General features: G+C 32.9%; 1 protein-coding gene across 2 annotated transcripts in view; it reads left to right on the top strand.

The window, feature by feature from the left end:
• Nucleotides 1-16,032, top strand: part of si:ch211-106n13.3 — a 58,467-nt gene that overhangs the window by 34,607 nt on the left and 7,828 nt on the right. The window contains exons 16-23 of one of the 2 annotated variants that reach the window (XM_087239766.1): nucleotides 4,242-4,295; nucleotides 4,578-4,631; nucleotides 5,917-5,988; nucleotides 10,082-10,112; nucleotides 10,452-10,481; nucleotides 13,444-13,476; nucleotides 13,770-13,916; nucleotides 14,001-14,055. In XM_087239766.1, coding sequence (XP_087095892.1) covers nucleotides 4,242-4,295; nucleotides 4,578-4,631; nucleotides 5,917-5,988; nucleotides 10,082-10,112; nucleotides 10,452-10,481; nucleotides 13,444-13,476; nucleotides 13,770-13,916; nucleotides 14,001-14,055 — 476 coding nt within the window. 2 annotated transcript variants of the gene reach the window in all.

Here is a 16,032-nt window from a genome sequence, read left to right as displayed (position 1 = left end):
GCTCAACGGCCATCCCATTGATGTGGACGGGATCATGTGAGCCTGTTCGTCCCTTTCTGAAGTCCACAATGAGCTCCTTGGTCTTGTTGGTGTTAAGGAGCAGATTATTGTCGGTGCACCAAGTGTCCAGATGCTGTATCTCCTCCCTGTAGGCCGTCTCATCATTGTTGCTGATTAGACCAATCACTGTGGTGTCATCTGCAAATTTGATGATGGTGTTGGATAAAGTATGATCTTATTCTACATCACTAACCCTACCCAATACTGTACAAAAACACAACTACTACCTTACTAATTATTAATAAGCTGTTAATTAGTAGTTTATTGAGCTAACCTCTTAGGTAATAGTTTATTAATAGGGAGAATTGTATTTTAAAATAAAACCAATATTTGTGTTATTGGTAGAATTGTTTATAAAAATGTCTTAAAAAAACATAGATTTTTACTATTTTTGGATATATTCAGGCAATAAAAGGGTCTAACGGGAGCAATTTGCTTACGGTCTAATCTGATTCAATGATGTATGCCAAGCTAAGCTAAAATTGCTCCTGCCAAGCACAAAGTTTGATTTAATTGATTTTAAAAATGGTAAAACTCAACAGTTTAACTCTAGACGAGTTGTAAAATGAGCTTATTTAAAATAAGAAAGTGCATATTGTGCAAGTCTTCCTTACTAATTATTAATAAGCTACTAATTAATACATTATTGAGCTGAAAGTCTTAGCTAATGGTTTGTTAATATTGTAATATTGTACATTTAAATAAATTGTGATATTTTTTTAAATGGGTTTTAATATGCTTAACTAAATACTTTAGTTTAAGTACCAGCTCCCACTAATAACAACTGACTAATTACCTGCTTATTATTAAAATAATGGCTGTTTATTAGTACTTACAGTATAAAGTATGATCTTATTCTACATCCCTAATCCTTCCCAATGTCTAAACCCTACCACTACTTTACTAATTATTAATAAGCTGTTAATTAGTACTTTATTGAGCTAAAATCTTAGTTAATGGTTTATTAATAGGGATAATTGTATCTTAGAAAAATGTGTGACCAATATTTATGTTATTTGTATAATTGTTTACAAAACGTCAATTTTTAGCTTAGCTTAGCATAAATCATTGAATCGGATTAGACCATTAGCATCTGACTCAAAAATTCCAAAGAACGATTTTCGATATTTTTCCTATTTAAAGCTTGATTCTTCTGTAGTTACTACTATAGTGCACTTAGACAAAGGGAAAATGAGAAGTTGCTTTTTTCTAGGTTGATATGGATAGGAACTATACTCTCCTTCTGGCATAATAATCAAGGAACTTTACTGCATTACCATGGATTTAGCAGGTGCAATGATATTATGCAGTGCCTGAAAATGATTCCCAGCTAGTTAACTAGATAACAGCACTGCGTAATATCATTGCACCTGCTCCAGCCATGGTACAGCAGCAAAGTTCCTTGATTATTACACCAGAGTGAGAGTATAGTTCCTATCCATATCAGCCCAGAAAGTAGCAACTTTTTTAGTATAAAACTACAGAGGAATCAAGATTTAAATAAGAAAATTATCAAAGCACCTTCTTTGAAATCTTTGAGTAAGATGCTTACGGTCTAATGTAATTTAATGATCTATGCTAAGCTAAAATTGTTTCCGCCAAGCCCGAATTTCAAATGAATTGATGGTAAAACTCTAGGTGACTTGTAAAATGAGCTTATTTTCAACAAAAAAAAGTGTAGTGTTCTTTAATTTTTGAGAAGTGGTGCATATTGTGCAAGTCTACATTACTAATTATTAATAAGCTGCTAATTAGTCATATATTGAGCTGAAAGTCCTAGTCAATGGTTCGTTTATAGCATGAATTGTACATTAAAATAAATTGTGATTATTTTTTGAGTGGGTTTTAATATGCTTAACTAAACACTTTAGTTTAAGTACCAGCTGCCGCTATTAACAACTGGCTAATTACCCACTTATTATTAAGATATTTGCTGTTTATTAGTGTTATGACTTTAAAGTTTATCTTTAGGGGTTAAAGAGGTAAATTTGAAGTGAAGTAAAGGAATTTATTTTCAAAAGTGAAAAGTCAAACAGCTAAATATTATTTACAAGTTGGTATCTCACAAAAGAAAATAAATCAGTTACTGTATGGTATGAATAGGGAAAAGAGAATTTCAAGTGGCACCAAAAAACAAAAAAAAAACAATAGAACAAAAACCCCAAAGCTAGCTGAAATTTACCCTCTAAACTATCTAATAGAAAATAAACATCTTCAGCGTTTGCACCAGTGGTGTAGTCCTAAAAAAAAGTGGTGTACTATAACACCCGACCCAAATTTTAAATGAAAGTAGGCAAAGAAACGACGAAAGTCAATGTTTATTTGATACATTAGCTATTTTTATATATATATATATATATATATATATATATATATATATATATATATATATATATATATATATATATATATATATATATATATATATATATATATATATATATATATATATTTATTTATTTATTTTGATGATGATGATGATGACAATTGTAATTTTTTGGGAAAACTATTCATTTAAAAGAATTTTTTTTTTTCGTTTTAAAGGGGTTTGCTAATAGTCTAATCCTATTTAATGATTTATATACAGCTAATAGTGCCCGCAGCAGACTCTGAGATTGGCTGTATGTATACAGTATGTAGATTATTTAATCATTTTAATGTTGAAGAAAGAGTAAATCAAGATAGTTACAACAATTTAGTTAACTTTTATTGAAGTTAACTCAATAGGGCCTGTGCATACATTGAAAGACAGCTTTTTAACTTACTTTCCTTTCTTTACTGGCTTAAACTTTACATTTAATAGGTTCTTTTAAACATCAATCAGCCATTATTTTTGATTGTCACATTCGTGCATGCTTGTTTTAAACCAAGCTATTAGGAGTCTTTCTTCTGTTGTCGCTATTATATACTAGTAGTTACCCTTTTAAATCACATATTGTTGCGCGATTTAAGAGTATAGTCTTTGCCTTATCGTTTTTAGGGTTAAAAATAGTGTCATTCCCTGTAGCAGTAGGCACGATTAAGACAAATATGAACTACTGTTTACAGGGATGATTTTAGGATTTTCATTTTAGGGCAGATCAGGATTAGATCCTTTTGGATTAAACAAAGAAAAATTTGTTTATATATATATATATATATATATATATATATATATATATATATATATATATATATATATATAGTGGTCTGTTAATTAAATGAAAAACGAGCTGAAAACGGAGCGGCGGAAGTCTGCCGCCGTTTTCATATCAAGTTTAAAGGGGACTGAAGCTGGAATTATACTCTTTTTATTATATAATTACAATGGCGACCATATAGTGTACAGTTCATGAGCTAAATCACAAAACTTTTAAGGGTACTGAATAGAAAGGTACTCTCACGAAATTTTCTTACAGTTACTGTGGTCGTCAGGGGGTGGGGAATGGCGCAAATTAAACAAAAGTGCACCAATTGCAACAAATTAAGATGCGAGTTAAAAAAACATTTGGCAGACAGTTAAAGGGGACGTGAATACACGTAAATTAGGGATGTTTAATCAGAAAAACAAGTGAGTATACTGAGGGTTTACGCAATTATTGATCATCAGAAGTGGTAATACCCAAACAGCTTGTGGAAAAAAGTAAGCATAGTATGCAGTACGAGCATATAGCAAGGACTACACCACTGGTTTGCACGCTATATCTAATACTACTTTTCTAACAAAATATACGTAGAAATCTTACAGTGTGTGGTACTCATTTCTAAACTAGTGTGTTTAGAGAGTGGAGTTTTCTGCGTGTTGAGGTGTATGTCACGTGACATCTAAACTCCTCAATTCCCAGGGGAATTCGAACAAATACACGTATACAGTACAAGACAGTAACAGCGACCAAAACTATAAGGAGAACAAAATCAAGCTCTAAAGTCACATTAACATAATAACTCAACACAAGCCAAAAAACACACAAAAAGGCAAGCAAGAGAAAAGCAATTTTATTCTACATAATCCTACACAATACTTTAACCCAACTACTAGCTTACTTACTATTAAGAAGCAGCTAATTGATAGTTTATAGAGCTAAAAGTCTTGGTTAATAGTTTATTAATAGCGAGAATTGTACCTTAAAAATTATGACCAATGACCAATATTTGTGTTATTGTAGAATTTCTTAATAAAAACGTCTTCATATGTCTTTTAGGGACCACCCGGCCCAGTTGGCCCACCTGGCATTGAAGGTCCTCCTGGAGCAAAGGTAAGTTATTCCTACCAATTATGTGTAGTTTTTAAGTTTTCTATTTTTCATTTATTTTCCAAAGTGAAGTAAATATATCCAGTATTAAATATAGCCTTTTCTGCTTTCCTGCCTATTCTCTCCACTGTCTTATCCAAATAAACTGTGTAAGGAAGCCCAAAATATCACTTAATTTATACAGGAATGTGTGTTTTTCTACATCAGCTCTTACATAAGTCAAGTGATCACACTATATACAGTAACACATTACTCAAATGTCATGAAGCTGTTATTTGTTGACAGGGGAATTCTGGGTCTCGCGGACAAGACGGCCTTCCTGGACCACCTGGTGTTAAAGTGAGTGAGTTTGGGAGGGGGATTTCCACACATAAAGTCCTAAAATATGATATGACCTTCTTTAGTGGCATACCTGGCGCTTTCTCTAACAACTTCAGGAAATAGCTTTGAATAACAGATGCTATATTAAGCCTCCATCAAGTCATAATGTTCCGTAACCTTTCATTTATTTTACATACTGTAAGTTCTGGTTGTGGGCCAAGATTTAACAGATCCCAAAAAAAAAAAAAGTAGATTTGAGATTATGATCATTTAATGTAGACCTGCAACTGAAAGTAAGAGAATGTATTTAATATAGTTGAAATTGTTGTCAATCTTATTTAACTATGTGCACCACCTTACACATTTAAGGAACACTGCATAGACTCTACAACTCCCTTAGAGGTAAACAGATGAGTTTTACCATTTTTTTATTACATTCAGCCGATCTCAGGGTCTAGAGAGAGCAGTTTTAGCTTAGCTTAGCATACATCATTGAATCGGATTAGACCGTTAGCACTTTGCTTAAAAATTTCAAAGAAGCATTTTGAAATTGTTTCTATTTAAAGCTTGATTCTTCTGTAGTTACTACTGTAGTGTACTAAAACTAACAGAAAATAAAAGTTGCTATTTTATTGGCTGATACAGCTATAGGAACTATACTCTCATTCTGGCGTAATAATTAAGGAACTTTACTGCCATACCATGGTTTCAGCAGGCTCAATGATATTATGCAGTGCCTGAAAATAGTCCCCATCTAGGTAAATAGGTAACTGCGCTGCCTAATATCATTGCAGCCATGGTAAAACAACAAAGTTCCTTGATTACACCAGAATGAGAGTATAGTTCCTATCCATATCGGCCTGGAAAAAAATCACAACTTATAATTTCTTGTTGGTCTAAGTACATGATTTAGCTACAGAAAGAATCAAGCTTTAAATAGGAAATTACCAAAGTGCTTTCTTTGAAATCTGTGAGTGAGATGCTAACGGTCTAAACTGATTCAATGATCTATGCTAAGCTAAAATTGCTCCTGAATTAATTGGTTAAAAAAGTGGTAAAACTCAACAGTTTAACTCTAGGTGACTTGTAAAATTAGCTTATTTCCAAAAAAATAAAAAAACGAGCGTATCGTACAATTCTTCCAAAGCCATAGAGTAGCTGTATTTAAAATAGTTTGATTTAAAAATGTTTATATAAGTGGTGTTTTGTTTGCTGTATTTTTATTGAAAAAAATGCACTACTCAATGCATATAATGATGCTGCTTAATGGAACAGTCTAAGCACTGTCTATATGTGTCCACAGGGTTCCGATGGAGAGCACGGCATTCAGGGTCCACCTGGCATTAGGGGTCCACCAGGGCTTAAAGGCCACAAGGTATGTCTGTCTTCAGTACTGACAGGCCTAACCTGAAATTAGCTCAAGTCAGAGTTGTGAGGTGGATTAATAATAGCTAAATGGCATACGCTTTTATATACACGGCTTTCACGCATTATGAAATCGAAAGAGAGATGATGGTATCGCTGTAGGTGTGCAGTCAATGGCATACTCTACCACAGTCTAATCTAACAAATTTGTTTCATTATTGTGACCTATTCGAGTGTGAACAGATTATTGTAGGAGAAAGAAATGATTTTGCAATATTTATTGTTTTCAGCAATACAGTTGAAGTTAGAATCATTAGCCCCCCTTTGTTTTTTTCTTTTTTTAAATATTTCCCAAATGATGTTTAACAGAGCAAGGAAACTTTCACAGTATGTCTGATAATATTTTTTTATTTTATTTTATTTTTTATTTTATTTTATTTTATTTTAAAAGCAGTTACTAATTTTTTAAACACTCTTTTACGGACAAAATTATTAGCCCCTTTAGGCATTTTTTTTTCGATAGTCTACAGAACAAACCATCATTATACAATAACTTACCTAATTACCCTAACCTGCCTAGAAGTGTCTTGAAAAATATCAAGTCAAAAATTTTTTACTGTCATCATGACAAAGATAAAATAAATCAGTTATTAGAAATGAGTTATTAAGACTGTTATGTTTAGAAATGTGTTGAAACAAATCATCTCTCCGTTAAACAGAAATTGGGGAAAAAATTAAACAAGCGCTCTAATAATTCAGGGGGGCTAATAATTCTGACTTCAACTGTATGTGTATATATATATATATATATATATATATATATATATATATATATATATATATATACTATATATATATATATATATATATATATATATATATATATATATATATATATATATATATATATATATATATATATATATATGTATATATATATATATATATATATATATATATATATATATATATATATATATATATATATATATATATATATATATATATATATATAGTGATAAATGCAATTTCACCTGATGTCTTGAATTTTAGATTATTTGGGATGATTTTGTAGGTACTGCATTTGCATAAAATATAATAAGCAAATACTGTCTAAAAACAACAAAAGCAAAAGTGCAAATGAAATAATCAGTACTTTATTGTTTGATGGAGAACATGACAGTATTTAGGTAAAGAAAATGAATAATCAGTTGCAATATAACACTGTATAGCCTTCATTGTATAAATAATTCAATATATTTTAAATACTTGATCTATAAAAAATAATAAAATAAACTATATCATATTGTTTGTACCTAAATGGTTAAACTCAAATGCAAATGAAAAACTTTCACTGTATTATGGTTAGAATTTATAATAACTCTGCATTGCACATCATGTGATGTGACTATTGTGGATGTTAATGCTAAAATTAAAAATTGGGCCGTTTTAGTTTTGTGTCTTGCTTAGTTTTCTGCTTAGTTGCATGAAGCCAAGGTTATAAGCTGACCAAATGATTGGAAAAGTTCCATCTGCATCACCAGAGGTTCGTTTTACTGTAAGATTATGACATTTTCATTTAAAAAATGCAGAAGTTACATTTTAACTGTAAAAAATAGTAAAAAAATAAATAAATAAGGAACTCCAGCAACACTTAAACAATGTGATGGAATAAAAATAAATGTCAATGTGCTTTGGCTTTAAGAGCCTTCATCAGTGCACAAAAACACATCACATACAAACATTTCCAAAGGCTTTAAACTAGGGCTGCACAATATATAGTTTCAGCATCAATTTCGCAATGTGATCATTCACAATAATCACATCGCAGGGTCTGCAATGTTGAGTCTGAATTATAATTGATCATTTTGCAAGTGTTTTTTGAGGCCTGTGACTGCACTGTAAAAAACAAAATCACCATTTGTTCAGCACACTTTACTCTTTCTGTCATATATACTAAGAATTGTAAATAAGAATTGATTATATAAAAATCGACGATAGAAAAACGATCAAAAACTAAGCTTGTTTATCAGTTGCTTAAATGAGGGATGACACAGTGGCGCAGTTGGTAGCACAGTCGCCTCACAGCAAGAAGGTTGCTAGTTCAAGACCGGGCTGGGTCAGTTGGCATCCCTGTGTTCACGTGGGTTTCTTCTGGGTACTCCGGTTTCCGCCACACTTCAAAGACATGTAGTACAGGTGTCTGAGTGTGAATGGATGTTTGCCAGTACAGGGTTGCAGCTGGAAGGGCATCCGCTGTGTAACACATATGCTGAAAAACTAAAAACAGTTGTTGGGATAACTCAAAGTTCTTACTGCATCAAGTTGCCTTATTTTTTATGTTTTCTCAACAATGTACTTTTTGCAGTGTGTGAGGGTTTTAAAAGCATTCAGGCATAAGAAATTGTACTGTTTGTAGCTTTGACAAATAAATAAGGATTCATTTGATTAAATTGTTTACAAAAGGAAGACTATGCATTTAATTATTCAACTATTGTATACCTGAATTCAGTTTGAAAACAGTAAAATGCTGTTTATATAATTAGCATCTTTTTCTTTATTGAATTGATCTGTGCTTGTAGATTGTTTCTTATATTGTTTGCACTGCGCTACAGAATCATCCCAAACAATCTAAAATGATCAATTCTTTCCATATAGTTATGCAACACATTGTGTGAAATTGTATTCCTGTCACAATATATATCGCAGAATAAAAATATATATCGCAATGTTCAATTTTTCCAATATCGTGCAGCCCTACTTTAAACATACATCTTCATCTTAAAACATCTAACTACAGATTAGAAACAGCTGATAAGCCAGACTCAAATCATCACCCCAATTAATCAGCAGGAGCTAACTATGGTAACAATCAATTGACAACAAGTAAACAAATAATTGACAGAAATCCACATCAAATCAACACATAATCAAACCAATTAAAACAAACATTTCAAAGAAGCTTAAAAAACCTGTCAAAGAAATAAAATAAAAAAAACGCCACACAAAAAGTAAAACAAATTATTCACTAGAAGAGTTATAAATGTGCATTTACAAAATACATAGGGTTTTTGATTGTCACATAAATCACACATTTTGTTGTAGTAAATGTTGCAGGTTCTAGACCCCCCTCCCTCCCTTTTCTACCATTAAAATGTGAAAAAAAATCATTAAAAATCATTCTACTTTTTTACAAATTTTTCCACCCACAAAAATAATTTCTCCTCTATTCTTCCTTTCGACTTCCTTTCTAATGGCATCCTTTGGCAATAGCTATGTTTCCATCTAAAGATGCAAATTAAATTAATGCGCAAAACTGGACGACGTGCGAATAAAGCAGTGTTTCCATCCAACGAGTCAAAGAGAACAAAATCATCACATCCTGATTAACTGGTGGCAAATATCAATTGTAAAAACTGTATTTTCTTTATTTAATAAATTTTTTGCACCTCAGAAGACAGTATGCCGACAAACAATGAACGCGTGGTGGCGTGAGACGCAGAGCACAGATGCTCTTGACAATTCTGGAGGAAATTCATGAATTCTAAAACGGTTAAGGCTTTTCAGAATGACCTAAACAACATTTCAGATGTTTTACAATGTGCCCAGCCTGCTGGTTTATCCATTCACACAAATTTTTATAATCACATGATGTCTTAAAACAAAATCACATCACCTGTTTAATGCACATACTGGAATTTGTTCGGTAAAAGTGTTTCCATTATAGTTTATGCGCATCTTTTCTTATCAAATAAGCAAATAAGACGTTTATCCTACTCATTTATGCGCATACGTTTTAGGCACATTTTAAAAATATATGCGCATCTTGACGTTTCCATAAGCCGTTTTTTTATGTGCATCACCAAAATGCACATAACGATAGGTGGATGAAAAATAGCTAGTGAGAAAGCATGTTTAGGCAAAGAAAATAGGCCATATTTTTTTCAGAATAAGCATTGTTATTTGATTTTATTGTTAATGCATTGTTAATTACTGTTAATTATTGCAATCTCGACAAAATCTTTGCATTTGATAGTTTTATTCAAAATACTTTATTATTTTTTTCTTCTGCATGGTTAAATGCCATCATTTTATATTTGCAGGGTGAATCCGGATCATTGGGACCGAAAGGAAGTCAGGTATAGTGTGATCGACATCTGTGACATTTAATTTCCCTTTGTTGAAAAGAAACATGTTTTGAGAGAGAAAAGAGGAAGTGAAAAAAAAGGTGTTACTGCCGTTGCGTTTTCCATAACATGAATTATGATGACATACCAGCTGTTCTACATTGGTTTTACTTGTAAAAGCTGACCTATTCTGGAACTGCACACTCTGTTGTAGTAAGAAAGTGAAGCAGACTGCTTGATCATGTGTTTTTTTTAATAAGACTAATTATTGCATGCTTGTTTTTCCCCATTATAATACTGTACTGTACATTTTAAAGCATGACAACACTTAAAACTCTTATTTCAGGGCGAGAAAGGAAACCAAGGAGAACCTGGAGTCAATGGAAAACATGTATGTATTTATTCTTCCTTAGTGATGTTGGTAATGCAAGCATACTATTAGATATGAGTTTGAATATCTTTGTAAAACCTACGCCTTAAGCTTTGATGCAGTATTCGACACCCACATTGCTTCTGCAATGGAAATGAAAATATCCCACAGATTTAGATTCAGTCTAGAGTCTAGTGTTTCACAGATACATAATGACTATTTAAGCTTGGGTTAGCAAATAATCACTTATTGGGCATACTAAAGAGCTTAGCGCAGCACTAAAATATTTATAAAATACTAAAACACATGCCATAGACATCCCACACTGTAAAAAATGCTTGAGTTTTTGTGTTATTTCTAGTCCAAATTTCTAAAAATTCCTTAAACAAAAAGCATTTTCTAGACCAGAGGTGTCCAAAGTAGGGCCCGCAGGCTAAAGTTGGCCCATGGTAACCTTTGGTTTGGCTCGCCATCCCATCTGACTTTTCACATGTAAATACTGTCACTTGACAGATGCACAAGACATCGGCGAGCAAATTAAGGCAAAGGCAGGAGCAGCTTGACTAGTGTGTTCAGCATTGAACTCCATTAGGTTACAGGGCCGGAGTGGGACTCCTTTTCAGCCCTGGAGTTTCAAGACTCAGACCGGCCCACCTCAGTTCATGACTGACCATATTAAAATGTTCAACAACCCTAACAGTATTATATGTCTTAACAATAAAAATGAAAAAAATAACATACTCAAACGAGGATCAAACCCAGGTCGGCAGCATCGTAATCTAAACTGCTAACCACTGGACCACAACAGTTGTATATTGGGAGGTGACTCATCTAATATATATATCATCATTAACCTGCAGGCTGGTTATACATAAAATAATGAATAAGAAGACTGTGGTCAAGTAAATAAATAAATTAATTTAAAAAGTGTGACTGCTGAGAGCAACAGATTCTGGAGCTAGGGACACCGGCCCTCGCGGCCAAAAAACAGACCGGCCCACCGGGAATTCTCCCGGTCCTCCCGATTAGCCAATCCGGGCCTGTTGTGTTATAAATGGGATTGTTTATATTTTTACAGTAATGAGATCATTATAAACAGTTCAAAATGATACTGCATCATTAATTAATGTGTTTTAAAGGAACGTTTTTTACTTATTTTAAAATCTTAGCAAATTAATTAGGAAATTATCCATGGCTAATTTAATGTAATACAATTTGGTATATTCAACTTTGGCCTACAGCCTTTAATTAAGCTTGGGTTTTGGCTCTTTATAAGAAAAGGTTTGGGCAACTTGGTTCCAGACAAGTAAAACAAATTGTCTTGTTTTCAGGAATAAAAAGTCAAAACTAAGTGAGTTTTTCCTTAAAACAAGCAAAATAATCTGCCAATAGGGTAAACGAAATAATATTATTTTAAAGCAAATACTAAATTTTTTTTCATACGTTGGCAGATTATTTCGCTTGTTTTAAGGAGAAGCACTCATAATTTTGAGTTATTTTGGATTTATTTATTTATTTTTTACTTCCATCTTGATGTAAAACTTTTTAGATATTTCTACTAAAGAAACTAAGAAAATAATGTTACCGCAGTGCAGTATCGTGGTAAAAAAGTCTTGTCACAAGCAAGTTTCACTTGTACATATGACTATATATATGAAGGTTTCACTCAGTTAACGTGAATTTAGCTTTCTAAATTTATACACAGTCTTAAACAGTTGGCTCTCAGTAAAAATTTTAAAAGAATAAATGATTAAAATTATGGTTAGTAAAGACATAAACCATAAACATATGGTTAGTATGGTAAAATGACAGAAAAAACATTTTAAAGTTTGCAAGGTTGTTTCTATTTCAAATTCTGTTCATTTAAACTTTCTATTAATCTAAGAATCCTAAAAATATGTTAGCGTTTCCACAGAAAGATGAAGTTGCACAACTGTTTTCACTGTAATAATGATTGAAACAATTTCTTGAGCACCAAATCACCTATTAGAAGGATTTCTAGAGAATAATGTTACCATTTGAACTGTTTATGTTGTGTTTTTAATTAGATGAGTGCAGAATTGGTTTACTTAACAGGCTTCTAGGTAACACTTTAAATTAAGGTGACGTAGTGATCCATGTTCCATGCACTTACTGTTATAACGATTAATTATGCATAATTAAATGTAACTAACCCTATACCTAAACAACATTCTAACCCCAACCATAGGTAAATGTAGTTAAAGGGGTGGTCCACTACGATATCATATTTTAACTTTAGTTGATGTGTAATGTAGCTGTGTGAACTAAAACAACATCTCTAAATGTTATATATTCAAAGTTCAATGCAAAGGGAGATATTGGCTTTTACAGAGTAAGCTTAGAAAAGTCTACAGCGAACGAAGTGTAGGGACTACAAAAAATACATCCGGGTTAATAATGTCATAAACCCTTCAGGTTACGCACATACACCCCACGCAGCGAAGGGGCGTGGCCAAAGGCGCTGTAAAGCTATAACAGAGATGCTTCCTGGTGACGTGGAGCTGATCTGCGAATCACAGCACATTATGTTAGCTGATCAATCAGAGCCTCCTGAGGACGGGTCTTTAGAGGAACAAGGAAATATGACAGTCGTTTTCATGTTAGCTGAGTAGCAGTATAAAATCAAAGTAAGATATATGAAAAAATAACCTGATTTTCTACAAAAATGGGCTCACATTGCTTTGCATTTTATAAATACAACCAAGCCTTAATAATACACTCTGGACCACCCATTTAATTAATAGTAGTTAAAGAATAGTTACACTTTAACTATATCACCTCAAAATTAAAATAAAGTGTTCCTGACTTATTTCAAAAGTCATGCTTATAAAATGTGTAAAATATTTACTGTATGTGTAAATGAAATTTGTCATTTGTCATGATATACATATGCAAATCAACTGAACTTGACCTAAAACCTGAAATGTACCTCTGTCTCTCTCAACAGGGTGAACCGGGCCTGAAAGGAAACAAAGGAGAGGTACAAAACATAACAACTGTTGTCAAAGTCTCACAGCCGGTTCCTCATGAGTCACAATCTTACGGTTTCTCACTTCCCTACAAGAGACTAAAACAAGATACAAGGTTTTGAGGCTAAAACCATTGTGGGATCTTTTTGCAACTCAATCACAATTTTTTACATTGCTCATATGATCAGATGTGACCAAAAGCTGAAGGATTCATAGAAACATATGTATTTCTTTCTGATATTTATGAATGCATTTTGTTGCATCATTGGAAATGAATAGAGATTTCCTTTCCACTCACTCTCAGCCAGGTGTAGCTGGAGATCCCGGGAACAGAGGCACTGATGGAAAAAAAGGAGACGTGGGTCTGCCAGGGCCTCCCGGATCTCAAGGCTTTTCAGGACTAGATGGGTTACCAGGACAACCAGGACTTCCAGGTTACCCAGGGAAACCAGTGAGTGTGATATTTATGAATATTTATACAAAGTGTACATGATGGTGATAGTCTTGTTCAAATGTGACACACTGTGTGTTACAGGGAAAACCGCCTTCAGAAGAGCAGCTGATGAAGATCTGTGCTGCTGTGCTTCAAAGTAAGTTCAAATGGACTGGTAAGACTCCCATTTCACTGCAATAAAATTGTGAAGTTGACATCGTTAAAGGTGCCATAGAATGCATTGTAACATTAGGTTAAATAGTTTTATCATATCTAAATTGAAGGTATGTGGCCTGGGGAAGTGCAAACAATATCCAGTAAAGGTTTTTACAGGTTCATTCTCAATCCTAAGAATTGACGCTATTATGGTATGCTTGGTTTTGACCATATTTGGAAGGGTCGTAAATTTTAATGAGGTCTGCTCTGACGGTCTAGCACCTGATGTCAGTGCCTGACACTCTCAAAAACAAAAACAGACACAAACAGGGGCGGGATATACTCAGAATTACACACATGTACATTAATCATGCTTCAGTTGTTAAATTATTTTTTAACAAATTAAGTAGATTCCTTGTAAAATCTTTTCAGCTAAAGTGGTGGAGAGGTTTATTTTAGCTAGAAGGAGTGTGTCTTTTTGACACCAGAAAAAGTTATGTTATGGACGAAATATAGGCTACATTTCAACTATACTGGACAAAATGGGCTGACAGATACATTTGAGGTTGTATTTTGTGTATTTAATGTTGTAACATGTGAAAACACAGACAGGAATTAATATCAACCTTTACGAGTTAGCATGCTTTCACTCCAAATTCATGATAGTCAGAGCGGAGTGGTATGACATGATGCATAAACATACATTAAATACTCATATAAAGCAGTTTACATGTGTTTGTTGCGTCATTACAAATGAATGTGACACATTTCACTATATACATATACTAACAAAAGATACAGTTAAACAGACCGTATGCCTCTTTGGGGTGGTGCTAAAATATTTATAATCTGTATATCCTGCATTTTGCATTGTGGTGAGCTGTGAGTCATGCACGGCTGCCTGCTTCATAAAACCACTCCTTTATTCTAACTTAAAACCTGTCCCATTTTCAAAATAAGAGTCCCACATACATAGAAAGTATTATATAAGTTTAGATAAGTTTTAGTTTGTTTAAAATCAATAATTCTCACTGCCTGATTGAGATACAGTTTAAAGTAGGTTTCACACTGCACAAGAAGCACTGCTTTAAATTCCAGTTTTTCATGCCATGTCTTTAAAGTCACCATAAATTGATTCAATTGCTTTTAATCTATGCCGTAAAAGGAATAGGGCTGCACGATATTGGAACAATTTGATGTCATATTTTGTTTTGACATAATATATATTGTGACAAGAATACAATTTCACCAGATTCAATTCAATTCAATTCAGCTTTATTTGTATAGCGCTTTTAAAATGTAGATAGTGTCAAAGCAGCTTCACATAAATGGTCATAGTAATTGGAACAGAGTTGTTCAGTTTTTAGTGTTTAAGTTCAGTTTAGCTCAGTTCAGTGTGGTGAATGATGATTGAATAGCTCTATTTGGAAACGTTTCATTCAATAAGTTTGGGATGATCAAGTATTTATCTTTGCAGTGGATTTGCATGAATTATAATAAATTACTAGCAAAAATAAAAGAAATTAACAGTGCTTTATGGTTTTCTGGTGAGCCTAACAGTATTCATGTAAAGAAATTGAACAATCAAATGTAAAATAACATGGTCATCATTTTGAAAATTATTTATATATATATATCCAATCCTGCGATGTGACTACTGCAGATACACACATTGCGATATTAATGCTCAAACAATATAATGTCCAGTCCAAAAAAGAAACATGAAACTCAAAATAGTCGCATCAACCTTTCACTAGAAGTTAGAGGTGTCTGTATATCCAGATTGACACCTTTAAGATGCCTAATGAAATATGCAGCTCTATTACTTTTGATCATACTTTTGCTTCAATCTGTAATCAAATTTATAATCATAAGCAAAACATTTGGTTAACAAATCATGCTTATCCAAGATTTTATAACCTAGTGACCAATATTTGCTGAAAACCCAACTTAGCAACACAGCCACAACATAATATTA

Source organism: Danio rerio, chromosome 2 (assembly GCF_052040795.2).
Source record: "Danio rerio strain M-AB ecotype USA chromosome 2, GRCz13ab, whole genome shotgun sequence".
Taxonomy (NCBI): domain Eukaryota; kingdom Metazoa; phylum Chordata; class Actinopteri; order Cypriniformes; family Danionidae; genus Danio; species Danio rerio.
Note: the sequence above shows the minus strand (reverse complement) of the source record. Positions and strands in the feature narration are given on the sequence as shown.